Below are 13,751 nucleotides of genomic sequence, written 5' to 3'. Positions count from 1 at the left end.
AAGTTTTCACATCAGGGCGAGTTCAACATACCCGTATCTCTCTGCTGTCTGGATTCACTTACCCTGTCGTTGATGATCAAGATAAGCAGTCACACAAAGCTGGTTATAAACTAGCTAAGTTAACCCAAGGTTTCCCCTGGGGTGGTGTTAGCAGTATCTGACTAATCTAAAAGGCAGTTTCATGGCTCATTTGTCATTTTTCTTCCACAGAAAATGATCCCTATGAGTGTCACCTGCTCCAATCAGAGACTTTAACAGATGATAAAATGGTGATCAAAAATCTATAAAGAACAAGAACTCGTTCATCTGTGATTTAGCACACAGACCAGTAAAATAAACATTTAACTCAAATTATTTTATCATCGAGTTCGCTCTGTGCTGCTTTAAAAGAGAATTATCAGCAGACGATAGAAAAGTACATTTATTTGGTGACGTGGAAAATGTATAAACACATGCACTCCCGTGACAACGTGATGCAGTTTGTTTCATTCAGTGTTTTCTGTAAGTTACGACTTAAAACATGCTGTAAATGACAGAATTGTGCTAATGTGGAGCTTTCAGTTGATTTTAAACTGAAACTGCCTCTGACAGGTTTAGTTTTTATTCTTTCAGCTGCCGACTCTGTGCTGTCTTTATGAGAGTAAAGAATAAATATAAAAACAGAATTCAAACATAGGCTTAGTCTGCAGCAGTATAGGCATCCTCCTGTTTTAAGATCAGGTACTACTGATGCTTATAAAAATATAAAAGTAATCGCAAAAATGTAGCTAACAGAAAGGCGAAAATAAAGTAATAATGTCACGTCTAAGAATCTGTATTCACTACTGATCGCTGTATTCTGGAGACCTGATTGGTCAGCAGGCGGTAATTACTTACCTGCTGATCTCTTATGTGGAAAGTTCAAAGAATACGTCACCATTGTGATTTACCCTGATAACCGAACCGCCTTCACAGTATAGAAAATTCAGGGTTAACCCTGAAATTACCTGCTCAAGACGAAATCCTCCTTTGTAGTACACGCCTCAGAGCGTGAAGACAATACTTCAAATGTATTATTCTATATTAAAAAAGAAAATACTAACTTACAACAGTAACAGCCTCCAGTGTATTATTGTACTCAAATGGCAAGTTCGGCAAACTTATTTTGAAAGTCACCTCAGCATCGGTAGCCAATGTTTCCACCTTAACATGACCAAGACATTAGTGGCTATTCACTGCCCTCCAGCGGCCAGAGTGAGTAACTACAATTTCCACACGTGTTCTTTCAGTATCCATGTTTCTTTGGTGTTTCTGTGACCAGTAGACGTGTATTATTGTTAGAGAAAACAAATGGTCACTATTTTCTTTCATAACATTTATTGAGTTTTTATACCCCTCAGTCTAATTGGTTATCCTTGTTCTGAGCTTATCCAGACTTTGTTTTAATATTTCTAGTTTCTTTACATGTATTATATTCATGGCAGTCATACCAGTAAAAGATTTTCTGGTACAGACTTTCAAAAACAGAAAAAAAAAGTCAGAACAAAAGCATAAAGCAAAACTTCTAATGAAGGCAATCAAATTGTTTATGTAGTGCGACAGGGAATATTGATTCTTTGTTAAAGGGGACCTATTACGCAGGAGTAACTCTGCATTATTGAGAGTTACAAAAAAATCAATGTAACATTTCTACACTTGAGAAGGAAAATCTGTGTAGTTTAGAAAATGTCTGGTTTTAGATTACAATAATCTACATTTTTGGACAAAGAACAAACTCAGACCACAAAGAGGCTTTAAAGTATCTGTGCTCAAAGTTTTTACAGGTCATATATTTCCACAAATGTAAAATAGCACTCAATATGAGCACTTTAAATGCATCTGATATTATTTGTATATTTCGTTCAACCATTTCAATATCTGAAATTTCAGTTCCGTCAAACAGGGCTCCAGGGGCTGAACTGGACAGGCCGTTTGCTCTTCCATGATCTGACCACAAAATTCTCCCTCATGTGACAATTTTGAAAGATGAGAAGATCTTCTCATCAGAGTTAGGAGAAGTGGATTCCTGCAGAGTTGAACGCATGCAGCAGTCTGAGGATGATGAAGAAAAGACGATTAAACACATTAGAACAGTGAAGCCTTTAACAACCACATGCAGCCTGCCGTTTATAATGTACAATAGACTCCTGTCATCCACACACAGGTCACATTCGTGTGCAGTGTGCACATATGTTACATGGCAAGTTCTAATCTGAATCTTTTGAGTTTTCCATTAGTTGGTAAAACCTGGTACTGATTACTTAAAAAAACAACAAAAAAAAAACTCTTGGTTGGGGTTCAAAGTGAGCAGAGTCGAGCTGAAAATGGAACATCAATAGACCACACTGATTGGTCAGGGAGTGACTCTTTCTGGCTCTCATCTTTACCCCAAGTCTGGAAAAAAGCCCCCAACTGAGCAGGTAATGCCATCGCTTCGATATGCTCGATTGTTGTGTTTGTGTCACATACAAATTACATCACAGGACTCTTGAGACAACCATAATAAGAGGTGCTTAATTGTAAGTCAAGAGAACAGAGTCGAGTAGGTGATCGTGGAAAAGAGGCAGGCATGTGTATCTACTGACATACCAATACTTTTTTACACTGTAATTACACAAGAATCACATGGTAAATTGTAGAGAAACCACACTAAAAGCTACAGGCTGTGGCGTTTCAAATGTAGGTAGAGAATGTCAGCTTACACCATGAAGTCATCAATGTCCATCGACCTGGCTCTCTTCTCACTGAAATCAGCCTCCTGAAGGACACTCTCGATTTTTTTGCTAATGCTGAAGTCAGCTGGGACTTCCTGTGAAGATGCACAAAAAGATTATTGATTAAAAGCAGCCAACGGGGAGCGGGCGAGGGCGAGATCTTTAAAGAGGGCTGAGGAGTTGTTTATTTAAAAACTTCACTCACCGTATTGTGAAGAGAACAGTGAATTCTGTAGTTCTTCTCCAACATCTGCTCCACTGCAGCGGACCTACAGAATACAAGATCACATGATCATCTGCTCTGGACCACACCCACTTTTGAGTGAACCGTTTGAGAGCTACTCACTTAAAAGCTGCGTTGAGGGTTTTGTTTTTCCTTACAAAGGCTATTCTGACGAGGCCGTCCCACTCCTACTCAGAATAAAAACAACATACACCTTCAGTTTAACTTCTATTTTTAATGAATACTCCTCCACAGCAGGATTTGTTAACAATCAAAGCTCACCTGGAAGTTCACTGGAGGAGGAGGATTTTTGGGTTCTATCCTGACAACACTTGACTCCACTTTCGGAGGGGGACGGAAATTATTCTTCCCTACCTGATAATATTGAAAGATAAATAAAATACACATCAACACTGTGACAAATGGTCTAGAGAGTTGCTGTTAGCATTAGACAACCATCAGAGAGCGGATGCTGACCTTCATGAGATGGTCTACACGAGCCAGAAGCTGCGTGTTGATGGAAAGTCTGCAGTACAGTTTGTCTCCAGGCTTGGCAACCAGGCGCATGGCGAACTCTCGCTGGAACATCAAGACTGCACACCTGGAGGAAAATAAATAAATAAATAACAGGCACTTAACACAGCAGGGATACGAGAGAAGATGATCAAACTTCCTCTACGGACCTCCAGCTGTGTCTCACCTGAAGAAAGGCCGGTGCAGCAGGAGCTTGAAGACAAAAGGTGATGAAATCTGCACAAAGAGAAACTGTTTGGTCCCAGTGCAATGCAAGACACTGAAAGACTTGTGCGGATTTGGCAGAAACACATCTATACCTGGTAAGGTAAGTTAGCCACACAGACGTCAAAGAAAGGCAGATCTGTTTTTAGCACATCTCCAATTAATATCTGAAGCTTGGCTTGTAAGGGTCTGATGGAGAAAACAATGATTTTATTAGATCACTTTATATTCAAGTACTACTTTTAAGCACAGTATATGTGAGAGCAGCGCTGCTTTGTTCACTCACGTGCACTGTACTCTCTTCTGAAGTTCAGCCACCAATCTGCAGTCCAACTCGCAAGCGACGACCTGCAGAAACGGCGAGTCACTTTTAAAAATCTGCAGTCACTGCAGCACCCAACAAACACCAAAATGAAACAAAATACCGGATAAACTCCAGGAGTGCAGTCTGTGTAGTCTTATGGCAGTTTTATACTTTCCAAGTGTGAGGAGGGTCTTTTTGGGGGTGTAAATTTTATCATTACAGGGTAAAAGCAACACTCAGTGCCCTCTCAAATTAGTTATGACAGCGTGGACCTGTCTGCAAAGACACTACGCTGAGATCCACCAACTACGCACGTGTGCTCCAAGCATTCTCCAAGAAAAAATGTAACAGAAACGTGCATTCATTCGTGCTGTCTGCAAGCAATTAAAATACTGGCCTTAGGCTTTTAGATTTAGATCTATTTTTTTTTTTTTTTTAAACACACCAGATGCATTTGTATCTCCTCCTGGAATCGAACCAAGTATATTTTGATTGTTTTTGAAAAACTTTGATTTTTTTAAAAACTCAAATCTCAATATTGAATTAAACTTTTTGTGGTTTGAAAGGATTTTGTGCAACTTTTTTTTCCATTTGCAATTTAGTTGGGGCTTAAAAAGTTGCAGAACATCTCATAACAAATAATAATGAGAATGTAAAAAAAACTAATTGGATTTTCAGTTTCAATATTTAATGTTTACACAATTCTCTATTACATATAGGTTTTAAAATATCTGTATTTACTGACATTGTGTATCACAACATTTTTGGAAAAAGCCTTGCATAAAAGTGTAGTGTGAGTTCTTGGAGCGAGACCCCCGACAGTTTGAGGCTCTCACTTTTTTGGCCTTTTCCAGCAGCTTAACCGTCATGTTACCAGTACCAGGTCCCACCTCGAGCACCACGTCTGTCGGCCTCAGAGCAGCCTGAAAAAGACACGCGTCACAGTTCAGTTAGATCAGCAGCCTGTGATTGCCCACTTTTTTTTTTTTAAATACATATTTTACATTTTGTGAGTATTTGTTAAAAAGTCTTTCCCACCTTTTCAATAATCCCATTGACAACCAGAGGATTCTTCAGGATGTGCTGGCCGATGCCAGTGTTGAACATGATCCCTGCAACAGAGCGCAAACTGAGCACTGCATGCTGGTCTTGTGTGATGACTATGGTCATTTATGTATGTACACTTATATCTGTTTATATGTCCTAAGCTCACATTTTAAGCCAAGGATGAGTCCATCCATGCCAGCTCATCTAATCCCATGAAAAACATCTATGAAGCTCTTGCAAAATCTAAACGTTATACTCTAAATACTCCTTTTGCTTGTTCCCTTGCTAAGATGAATGTGAGCTATTTTTCACTTTCTACTAAATTGGGTTTTAATGCACTACAGTCCTCCTTCTGTATATACACAGCAAGAAACCCCCAAGGCTCATTTTGCAGATAAACAGCTCCTGCTGAAAATTTTAAAATCATCATTACTCAAACATTGCATCTATTGCAGATGGGTGAACGTTGCACTGCTTTTTGTTCAGTGGGGTTTACATGCACCCGGCAGTGATACAGTATTAAGGAATCACACCATCCCTTCCACAAACCGCTGAGAAACATAACCACGGCTGCAGATTCAAAAAAATTTCCTGCGCTCATAATTGGCACCGAGACGCCACTTTTCTTTACATCCATCCTCCTCTTTAAAAATCTTCTGCACTTCTCTCAGCCTTCAGGTAGGAATGAGTTAACAGTCAGCCTGCCTGTTCATCAACTTGCTCAGTGTAAGTTTCCAGATGGTCATACTCCTAATTTCATTTAAATTCATGCAGACAGCCAGAAGTAACTGCTGTCTTTGTCTTCATCTAACGTGGCCAAATTTTATCCTTTCCATTTCTGCTTTTGTGAACTTTCAATGTTGCTCCCCTGTTTCCCCATGCCCATCTATTCCTGTGAAATAAAATGCATACTGTAAAGTTACAGCACCAATTCCTCCCCCTCCACGGTCAGTCACCGCTACTTATTACAAATATCGAACGCATCTCGCCATCTTCTGCTAACTTCCTCTCCCATGCAGAGTGACCAGACTGACATTTTGATTAGTTTGATGTTTTTCAACAGACAATACCAAATAACAGAAAGCTTCATAAAGTCTGGCTCTTTTCCAATAGCTGCCAAGAATCAAGGCAGGCCCCCTTTCCAAGAACTCCTGGTGGACTGAGGTTTGTTTCAGGCTGCGATGAATTAGTCTGGATCAGTGGTCTGGTTTGAATGAACAGTAATGAATTACTGGCTCAGCCTCGTGAGTCGTCTTCTGTATAGCTTAAAGATTTTTGTGGCTAGGCCCTTAAAACGTATCAGGGAATCTGACAAACAAGAGTCTGAGTTTGTTGCTGTTATCAGTAAACATTTTTCATTGACATCAAGGTTGAGGGTGCTTGCAAATGAAATAACCCCCCACCACCATGAAAAAAAACAAAAATCAAAACAAGCATTTTAACATAATGACAAAAGACATTTATTTACATATCAGGAATGACTTTCAACATTTCTTCATACATAAGCCTCTTTGGGGAATATTTACATTCATAATATTGCAAAACAGTAGTAATAAATCTACATTTTAGAACTGTTACAGTCAGTTATGTTTCTCTGATCTTGATTAGCCGTAAACAAATTTGTTTATGTCATTTGTTCACCTCCTAAACAGTGTATACAGAAAATGACAGAGGAAGCAGCTGGTTTAAATATCGCAGTTAGCACAAATGAACAGTTTGCAGGAAAAGAAACGTTCAAAAGAAACCTTTTCATTGAAGTAGCTGGTGGGTTGGAGTCACTGAAACGTTTCCACGTCAACACAAGTGACGACAGTCACAGCAGTGGTTCGTGTTACATGCTGTGACTGTTAAAACAGCGATACACGAGCTCTGCAAACACTGCACAGACACGATGATGTCCGGCATGCTAACATGCTAATGCTAACGCACCCCGTTGAGAAACGTACCTTGGTTTTTGACCTCTTGGTGCTGTCTGCTTTTCTTCTCCGCTTTGACCTTCGGCATTTTACTTTATTTTGTCCCACTTAAAGAGCTACAAAAATCCAAATAAGTAATTATCCAGAGTAAGGCTGGCTGGACTTTGTAAACACGTGTAGTCCTTCCTCTGTGCTGCTCCTTCTCTTCTTCAGTGACACGCTGAGCTGCAGATTTCATCTGTTGGCTCGCTTCCTCCGCGCCCTCTGGTGGCGATCTGGCGGCATTGCTTTTACTTTTTCAAGATGAAAATAAAACTGTTTTTGAAACAGTTTGTTTAACACACACGCACACGCACACACACACACACACACACACACACACACACACACACACACGACCTCCATCTTTACTCAGAGATGGGAAACTCCTCGAGTGTCATGGCGATGTCTCGAAGTTTGGGATCATCAAGCCAGTTGACTTTACAGGCCAAGAGGATGCCCTGAAGAGGAAAACAAACATTAACATACAACCAACGAAACTGGAAGTGAGTATCAAACATTCAGTCATAAACTGTACCGACTGTTTTTTCTAAAGTTTACCCTGAGGACATTTTGTGTCATGATGGCCATCTTTTTATATTTCTCCAGGTTTGCTTGGCCTTTCTCCAACGCAGCTTTGTACTTTTCCATGTCTGGATACTCTTTCTTTGAAAACTCCTCCATGTGTTTGATCTTCTCATGCGTGACCCGTTTCATCTCTGCAAGCAGAAAGTACTACTTTAATCTGGAGTCGAAACAATAAATAACTAAGAACTTTAACTGTGAAAGACATCCGGTTTCTTTCCCGTAAAGCATACCAAGTCTGTTCTTCTGTATTTCTGTAATCTCATCTTGAAGTTTTTTGGACTCCTGTTAGAAAAATAAATAGTGAATTAGGGTATAAAACCCTCAACTTTAAATAACACTTTAACCTATAGCATTCATGTTGAAGAATAAAGGTCGTCATGCCAAGTATTGACTTTGAAATTTGTTAGAATTGTACAGATTCTGTTTTTGCCTTATATACACTGTACTTCCATGAATGTTTTCATGTTTCAATAAAGATCAGAACCCAATATCCATTTTCCAAGCAAAATATCAATAAATGAGGGTTGACTGAAGACTTTTGCACAATACTGTAAGTGATTACAATACCCTAACACAACAAATTGTCTAATATAGGAATCCCATAAAATTTTAAACACACAAAGCACTTCAAAGAAGAATACAGCTGCTCACCTGTTGAAGGTGTTTTATGTGTGAACAAAGACCCATGCAGCGGTCACTTATGGCTTTCAGGGCGCTGAGGAAAAAACAAAACAAATGTTTTGATAAAAATAATTAAATATTTCAGCTGTTTCTGTACGTTGTCAGTAGACTTACTCTGCTTCAGAGTCACTCCAGTTCAGCTTTTCTCCGATAGCGTGCCACATCTGCATTCTATAAGACATCAGAGATGATCAATGATCTGTCACGATAAACATGACAACATCCAAACTCCAAAAACAAATAATACAAGCAGCGGTTTACCTGTGCAGGGTCAGTGTGCTGTTAAAATGAAGCGTCTTCACCCTTTCAAGCTCACTGATATATTCTGGCCTGAAACAAACACGCGTCAACATCTTGTTTTTCCCCCTTTTTTTGTAAACATTTGGCTTTAAAACGTCAAATACTCACAAGTCTCTCTCTGCTTCAGATGTGCTGCACGACCTTTTATTTTTTTCTATCAGGGGAAACTTAAAATTAATTTCTATTTTTGCTCTTAAAAAACTAAAAAAAAAAAAAAAATTTAAATGAAGAGAATTGTTTTATACCTGCGTTGAGCTGTACTGCCATCTCAAAGCACTGGTTGGACATCTGTTGCTTTATTCTGTAAAGAAAGTAAAGACCAGAGGTGACATGTGCGGCACAGCTGGATCAAAAACTGACTTTCAACACCGATGTTGGGGTGAGAGATACAAACCTCAGCATGTCTACAGGTGATGTGTCTTTCTGTCCGGTGGCGCCTTCAGCAGCAGGAACATCATTTGGCTCCACAGTCCCCACCATGTGATTGAGTTTCCCCTGACTGTCAGATGACTCCATCACCAAAAAACAAAAAAGAAAAAAAAAAGAGTGAAGATTCCTGGAGAGACAAATCACACCACAGAAATGTGGATTTAATCCAACATAAGGAACTATAGCTCATTAAAACTCAGACTGACTAATATGCACTAATACACAGAAAATAATGGCATTTAACCTGAAGTTTTTGTCTGCCAGTCATCAAGTTTTTGTTGTTTTTTTTGTTTCAGTGGCAGAAACAAGCATACTCATCTCAACATACAAAACACATCATACAGCCTTGTATCATACAGCCTTACACTCATTCATAATTCATACATGCAGCTGGTGCAAAAAACTGCCCACAAATCATGAGCAAAACATTAAAGTTAAACTTAAGTTTTCAGCAGCTGAGCTGAGGAAGGCCGTTTCAAAATTCCAACTTATCAACTCAAACATGTGAAAAAATTATTTGAAATTTCAATTAGTAAGTCAAACTGTTGAGATCGTGAGAACAAATTTTGGATTAGTGTCTTATTAATAGTCCACCTTGGCAGAAACAAGTTTGCATAAAAAAATACCATATTTTAAGTAGGGATCGGCAAATATCCCACAATCAAATATTATCACAATTTGATATGCATTAAGATTTTATGATATGCCAAGTTTCAATAACTTTTAAAACAGCCAATTATGTTCTCAAAGTTAAACTTTGTCTGCTTTATCAATAAGCACACCAACACTGTCAATAAACCTGCCATAGCTGTACTGCCAAAAGACAGAGACACGCTAACTGTATGCAACTGAATGAGGTTAAGTTGTTAAATACATGCGATCTGTTCCTGATAATACAACAGTTAACAGTGATAAACTTTGAACTGTTAAATTTGTGCTCAGCAGCCTTTCTGCTCTATAGGAACATGACCAGAATACAACCAGCTGGCAGCCATTTGAGTCGAGTCTCCTCATTGACAAAGACTTGTTCAAACTGATGGCGAAATGTTGGCAATCTGTCTGCATTTATAAATTAGACAGCAAGTATTTGAAAACATTTAAATATATTTCTGACTGTCAAACTGTGACTGAATGCAGAAGACTGCCTCCTATTAAGCGACCTGAAAAATCACCTTGTGATCAAAAGTGGTTGTGAGTGGTGGCCAGGCAGACAGACAGATGGTTTTTCAGTTGACCAGAAAACTGCACAACATTATGTAGAAAAAGAAAATCGGGGCAGATTCTGCAGGTTGCACCAATGAATCATCTGGTTTCCTTGCTGTAGCCCTCCACTGTAACCACTGAGCTCAGTGGTTTGCAAACAGTAAGCAGTTTTGTTGTGCAAGTGTCAATCTTCAGATAATGCACGGAAACGCAGCCAGATACGAGCAAAGAGGCTTCTGTGACAGAGGCTCCTGCCACCTGTTCATTGCTACACAGTGAAACCACTTCGAAAGTCACTTTAACCTGCCGTTCCTGTCATCTCATATAAAATCATTATCGACTTAGCCTGGTGACACTTTTTTTTTTTTGGAAATACGACAGTATCACTGGTAGTTCAATCACTTCACGGTGCTATGCTTAGCACCTGTGTTAAAGCACCCGCAGTAATTTGTCACCCATCAGTTTTACAGTCACGCATAAAGTCAAGCGCAGGCTTCTGATGTCGTAGAAGCTGAAAACTGTACTTCAGTGCAGCTCTGCTTCTGTGCTGTACACAAACATACAGTTCATGTTAGCAGCCCTAATCGGAGTTGATGCTCGTCTTTATACGGTTACAGCGGCCCTTTTCAGCAGCTGTCAGCTTAGCGCTAAAACTAATATCGGTTTATTCTAAAGAAACATCTTACCTCTCTGAACGTAATTGATGATGCTTCAAGTCCAAATGACATCAAATAAGCACAGTCTGCTGAGCCTCTGTTAGCTTCAGCGTTACACTTGCTAGTTAACGTCAGTCGTTCAATGTAACGGCTAGTTACAACTCTTCACAAGCTTTCATCTGTGTGAAACACGGTTGTCAATTAGCAAGAAATTGCGCAATAGGTAGTCAGTTTTGTCACTGCGTTAAATTGTTATTGTTGTTCTTTATCAGGGATTAGCAAACCAGCCTACAAGTTCAGTACCGCCACCTGTCGGACAGGAGGGTAAAACTGAAGACAAGCAGTCCACATTAAGACGGTTTTCGTCTTCTACTCATGCACCTTCAGCAAGGCTCATACAGTGAGAGTTGGTTTCACTTTCTTTAATGCTCATTTCAACGTTTTAAAAGAAAGATAAAGACCACCCTAGCCCACAACATATTATTCGACTTATGGATAATTGGCCTATAGCTGAGCTACTAGTTCATAATGTTAACCAACCATTAAATGAGTTCAGTGATTCTTCTCCATTTGTCTTCCACTTTACTCGTATAACCGACCTGATACATAAGCATTTCACTGTGCATTATACTCGCATAACTGTGTGTGTGACAACATCCCAATGCATTTAATCTTTCTTTTAAAAAAAAATGTAAGAAAGTCCAAAATGACCACATTTTTACATGTAATAGCCCATCCATGAAAAAATTAACTAAAAAAAGATATATATATATATATATATATATATACACACACACATATATAAACTAATAAACTAATAGGTTTGGACAGTGAGTCTCAGGAGGAGAAAAAAAACCCCTCTAAGATCAATGCATTTAAGCATACAGAGATGGTCAAGCTTACTTGCTGAAGTTCAAACTTAAAATCAGAATGAAGAAGAAAGCTGATTTAGATTACTTTAAACGTGGCACTGTTGTTGGTGTTAGATGGGCTGGTCTGAGTAGTTTAGATACTGGAGATCTACTAGGATTTTCCCACACAACCATCTCTAGTGTTTACAGAGAAGGATCTGAAAAAGAAACTGTCCAGTCAGTGGCAGTGTTCTGGGGTAAAACACACTGTTAATGTCAGAGGAAGGGTAGAATGACCAGGCAATAATCACTCGTTACAACCAAGGTATGCAGAAGAGCATCTCTGAATGCACAACATGAAACAGATGGACTACAGCAGCAGAAGACCACACTGGGGGGCACTCGTGTCAACTAAAAACAGGAAACTGAGGCTAGAGTTTGCACAAGCACATGACAATAGAAGAATGGCAAAAAGTTGACTGGTCTAATGAGTGTTGACTTCTGTTCTAAATTTCAGATGGTAAGGTCAGAATTTGGTGTAAATTACATGAAGGCATCCATACTGGCTTGTTTCAATGGTTCGGGCTGCTGTCTGTGGTGTAATGGACTGGTAGAGATTCTTTGTACACTTTGGGTCTCTTAGCTGAAAATCAATTAAATACCACAGCGTTCCTGAGTATTGTTGCCAACCATGTCAATCCTTTTATAACTACACTGAACCCAACTTATGACTGCTATTAAGAATAGTATAATTATACAATGTCACAAAGCTCACATTATCTCAAACTGGTTTCTTGGACAAGATAGTGAGTCCGCTGTACTCAGGCGCCAGATCTCAATCCAATACACCAAATCTGGGATGAACTGGACTTAGAGATACTCATTATGAATGTGCAACTGCTGCAAATCTGCAGCAACTGTGTGATGCTATCATGCCAACATAGACCATAAATAAGGAAGGCAGTTCTGGGGTCCAACCTAGTGCTAGCAACGTTTACCCTAATGAAGTGCCCGGTGAGTGTACCGTTACAGACAAATAAAGGGAATCCTCAAATTAAGAACAAGAATCCGGTTAACTACACAGGAAGTAGAGTAAACACATGTAAGCATCATTTTCATATAACGTCATTTAACGTGTTTTCAACTGGTTATAACTTAGCGTTAAAACTACTTCGGCTTACATATAAGTCTTACCTCAATTGAGTTAGGTTAACGCTGTCTTACGTCAAGATTTTTAAAAAAGAAGAAGAAGAAGTAGACGACGAAGAAGCAGAGGTTAGTCCTCCCTGGCGTCGTCGTTACACTCGCCCGTTAAAGTTAACAATTTTTTGCTCATCAAAATGTCACCAGCTGTAACACACCAAACTCTGCTGACGCCGCGCGACTTAACTTTATAACGACGCCGTCCCGCCAAGAAACACGTAACGGAACGTCACCATACGTCACACGTCAACTTTCAACTTTCAAAGGCTCTGCCTGCCACACATCGAGGGATGCGGCGCCCCCTGCTGGTCGAGAGGAACACCACATATTGTTTATGTGAATAAATACAACAGGTTTGTTTTCTTTATCATACCGTTTACCATCGTTACTATAGTCACTATAGTTAACCCACATGTATACGAAATGAAATACTTGCTTTTTAAAAATATTAGTGACTGAAGAGTGCTATGGAACCAGTGTGCATTTTTTTAATACAAAAACAAAAGTATTCTTCACTCAAGACAAACAGGGTTTGTTGAAATACACCTTTTATTTCTTTACTTGCAAAGTTTTGTCTCAACATTCTGCCTCTACTATTTTCAAGTATTTGCTCTAGAGAGTAAAAGTGTTAGACACGGTGCCATAAATCATACAATTAACCACGAGTTTAGTTGTGACCCAAGATGTTTCCCCTGCACGCCGAACTGACGACTTCACCTCGACTTCCTCAGGTCCATCAAACAAAACAAAGCAGGATGAGGTTCAGTTGTGATGCAAGATTATGATTTGTGTAAGCAACTGTGTAAGTTACACCTCTACACCTGACACCGTTAAAACTGAA

At 39.3% G+C, this 13,751-nt stretch overlaps 2 protein-coding genes across 6 annotated transcripts; both read right to left on the bottom strand.

The window, feature by feature from the left end:
- Positions 1-1,339: 1,339 nt before the first annotated feature.
- On the bottom strand, positions 1,340-7,155 carry dimt1l (DIM1 dimethyladenosine transferase 1-like (S. cerevisiae)). Of its 2 annotated transcripts, XM_031755368.2 has the most exons (12): positions 6,991-7,155; positions 5,036-5,109; positions 4,834-4,920; positions 3,980-4,041; positions 3,789-3,882; positions 3,656-3,705; positions 3,433-3,556; positions 3,238-3,330; positions 3,079-3,143; positions 2,938-3,001; positions 2,721-2,827; positions 1,340-2,070 (listed from the first exon to the last, which is right to left on the bottom strand). In XM_031755368.2, exons 1-12 carry the CDS (start codon positions 7,046-7,048, stop codon positions 2,028-2,030), a joined length of 921 nt encoding a protein of 306 aa, XP_031611228.1. In that variant the 5' UTR covers positions 7,049-7,155; the 3' UTR covers positions 1,340-2,027. The 2 variants fall into 2 exon arrangements, with proteins under 2 accessions (XP_031611228.1, XP_039477165.1); XM_039621231.1 differs by lacking the exons at positions 3,980-4,041; positions 4,834-4,920; positions 5,036-5,109; positions 6,991-7,155 and having other exon boundaries at positions 3,639-3,705; positions 3,789-3,850.
- Positions 7,156-7,299: 144 nt separating this feature from the next.
- On the bottom strand, positions 7,300-13,130 carry cenph (centromere protein H). Of its 4 annotated transcripts, none has more exons than XM_039621233.1 (10): positions 12,902-13,130; positions 8,963-9,087; positions 8,814-8,869; positions 8,677-8,722; positions 8,530-8,598; positions 8,383-8,439; positions 8,239-8,302; positions 7,818-7,869; positions 7,561-7,718; positions 7,300-7,460 (listed from the first exon to the last, which is right to left on the bottom strand). In XM_039621233.1, the coding sequence occupies exons 2-10, from the start codon at positions 9,082-9,084 to the stop codon at positions 7,368-7,370; spliced, it is 717 nt and encodes a 238-aa protein (XP_039477167.1). In that variant the 5' UTR covers positions 9,085-9,087; positions 12,902-13,130; the 3' UTR covers positions 7,300-7,367. The 4 variants fall into 4 exon arrangements, with proteins under 4 accessions (XP_039477167.1, XP_031611231.1, XP_039477166.1 ...); XM_031755371.2 differs by having other exon boundaries at positions 8,963-9,124; positions 12,902-13,129; XM_039621232.1 differs by lacking the exon at positions 12,902-13,130 and adding an exon at positions 10,887-11,731.
- Positions 13,131-13,751: the final 621 nt, after the last annotated feature.

The sequence above is a fragment of the Oreochromis aureus genome, linkage group 12 (assembly GCF_013358895.1).
Source record: "Oreochromis aureus strain Israel breed Guangdong linkage group 12, ZZ_aureus, whole genome shotgun sequence".
Taxonomy (NCBI): domain Eukaryota; kingdom Metazoa; phylum Chordata; class Actinopteri; order Cichliformes; family Cichlidae; genus Oreochromis; species Oreochromis aureus.
This window is presented reverse-complemented; position numbering and strand designations above follow the sequence as displayed.

Excerpts from the sequence above, each read along its gene's own strand:
- dimt1l (XM_031755368.2), bottom strand. The coding sequence starts at position 7,048 with ATGCCGAAGGTCAAAGCGGAGAAGAAAAGCAGACAGCACCAAGAGGTC. Across the intron at positions 5,110-6,990 it reads CCAAGAGGTCAAAAACCAAG|GGATCATGTTCAACACTGGC; the intron begins GTACGTTTCTCA and ends GCTCTGTTGCAG. Across the intron at positions 3,883-3,979 it reads CAGAAGAGAGTACAGTGCAC|ACCCTTACAAGCCAAGCTTC; the intron begins GTGAGTGAACAA and ends TTTCTCCATCAG.
- cenph (XM_039621232.1), bottom strand. The coding sequence starts at position 10,928 with ATGTCATTTGGACTTGAAGCATCATCAATTACGTTCAGAGAG. Across the intron at positions 8,599-8,676 it reads TCTGAAGCAGAGAGAGACTT|GCCAGAATATATCAGTGAGC; the intron begins GTGAGTATTTGA and ends TGTTTGTTTCAG. Across the intron at positions 8,440-8,529 it reads AGCACACTGACCCTGCACAG|AATGCAGATGTGGCACGCTA; the intron begins GTAAACCGCTGC and ends GATGTCTTATAG.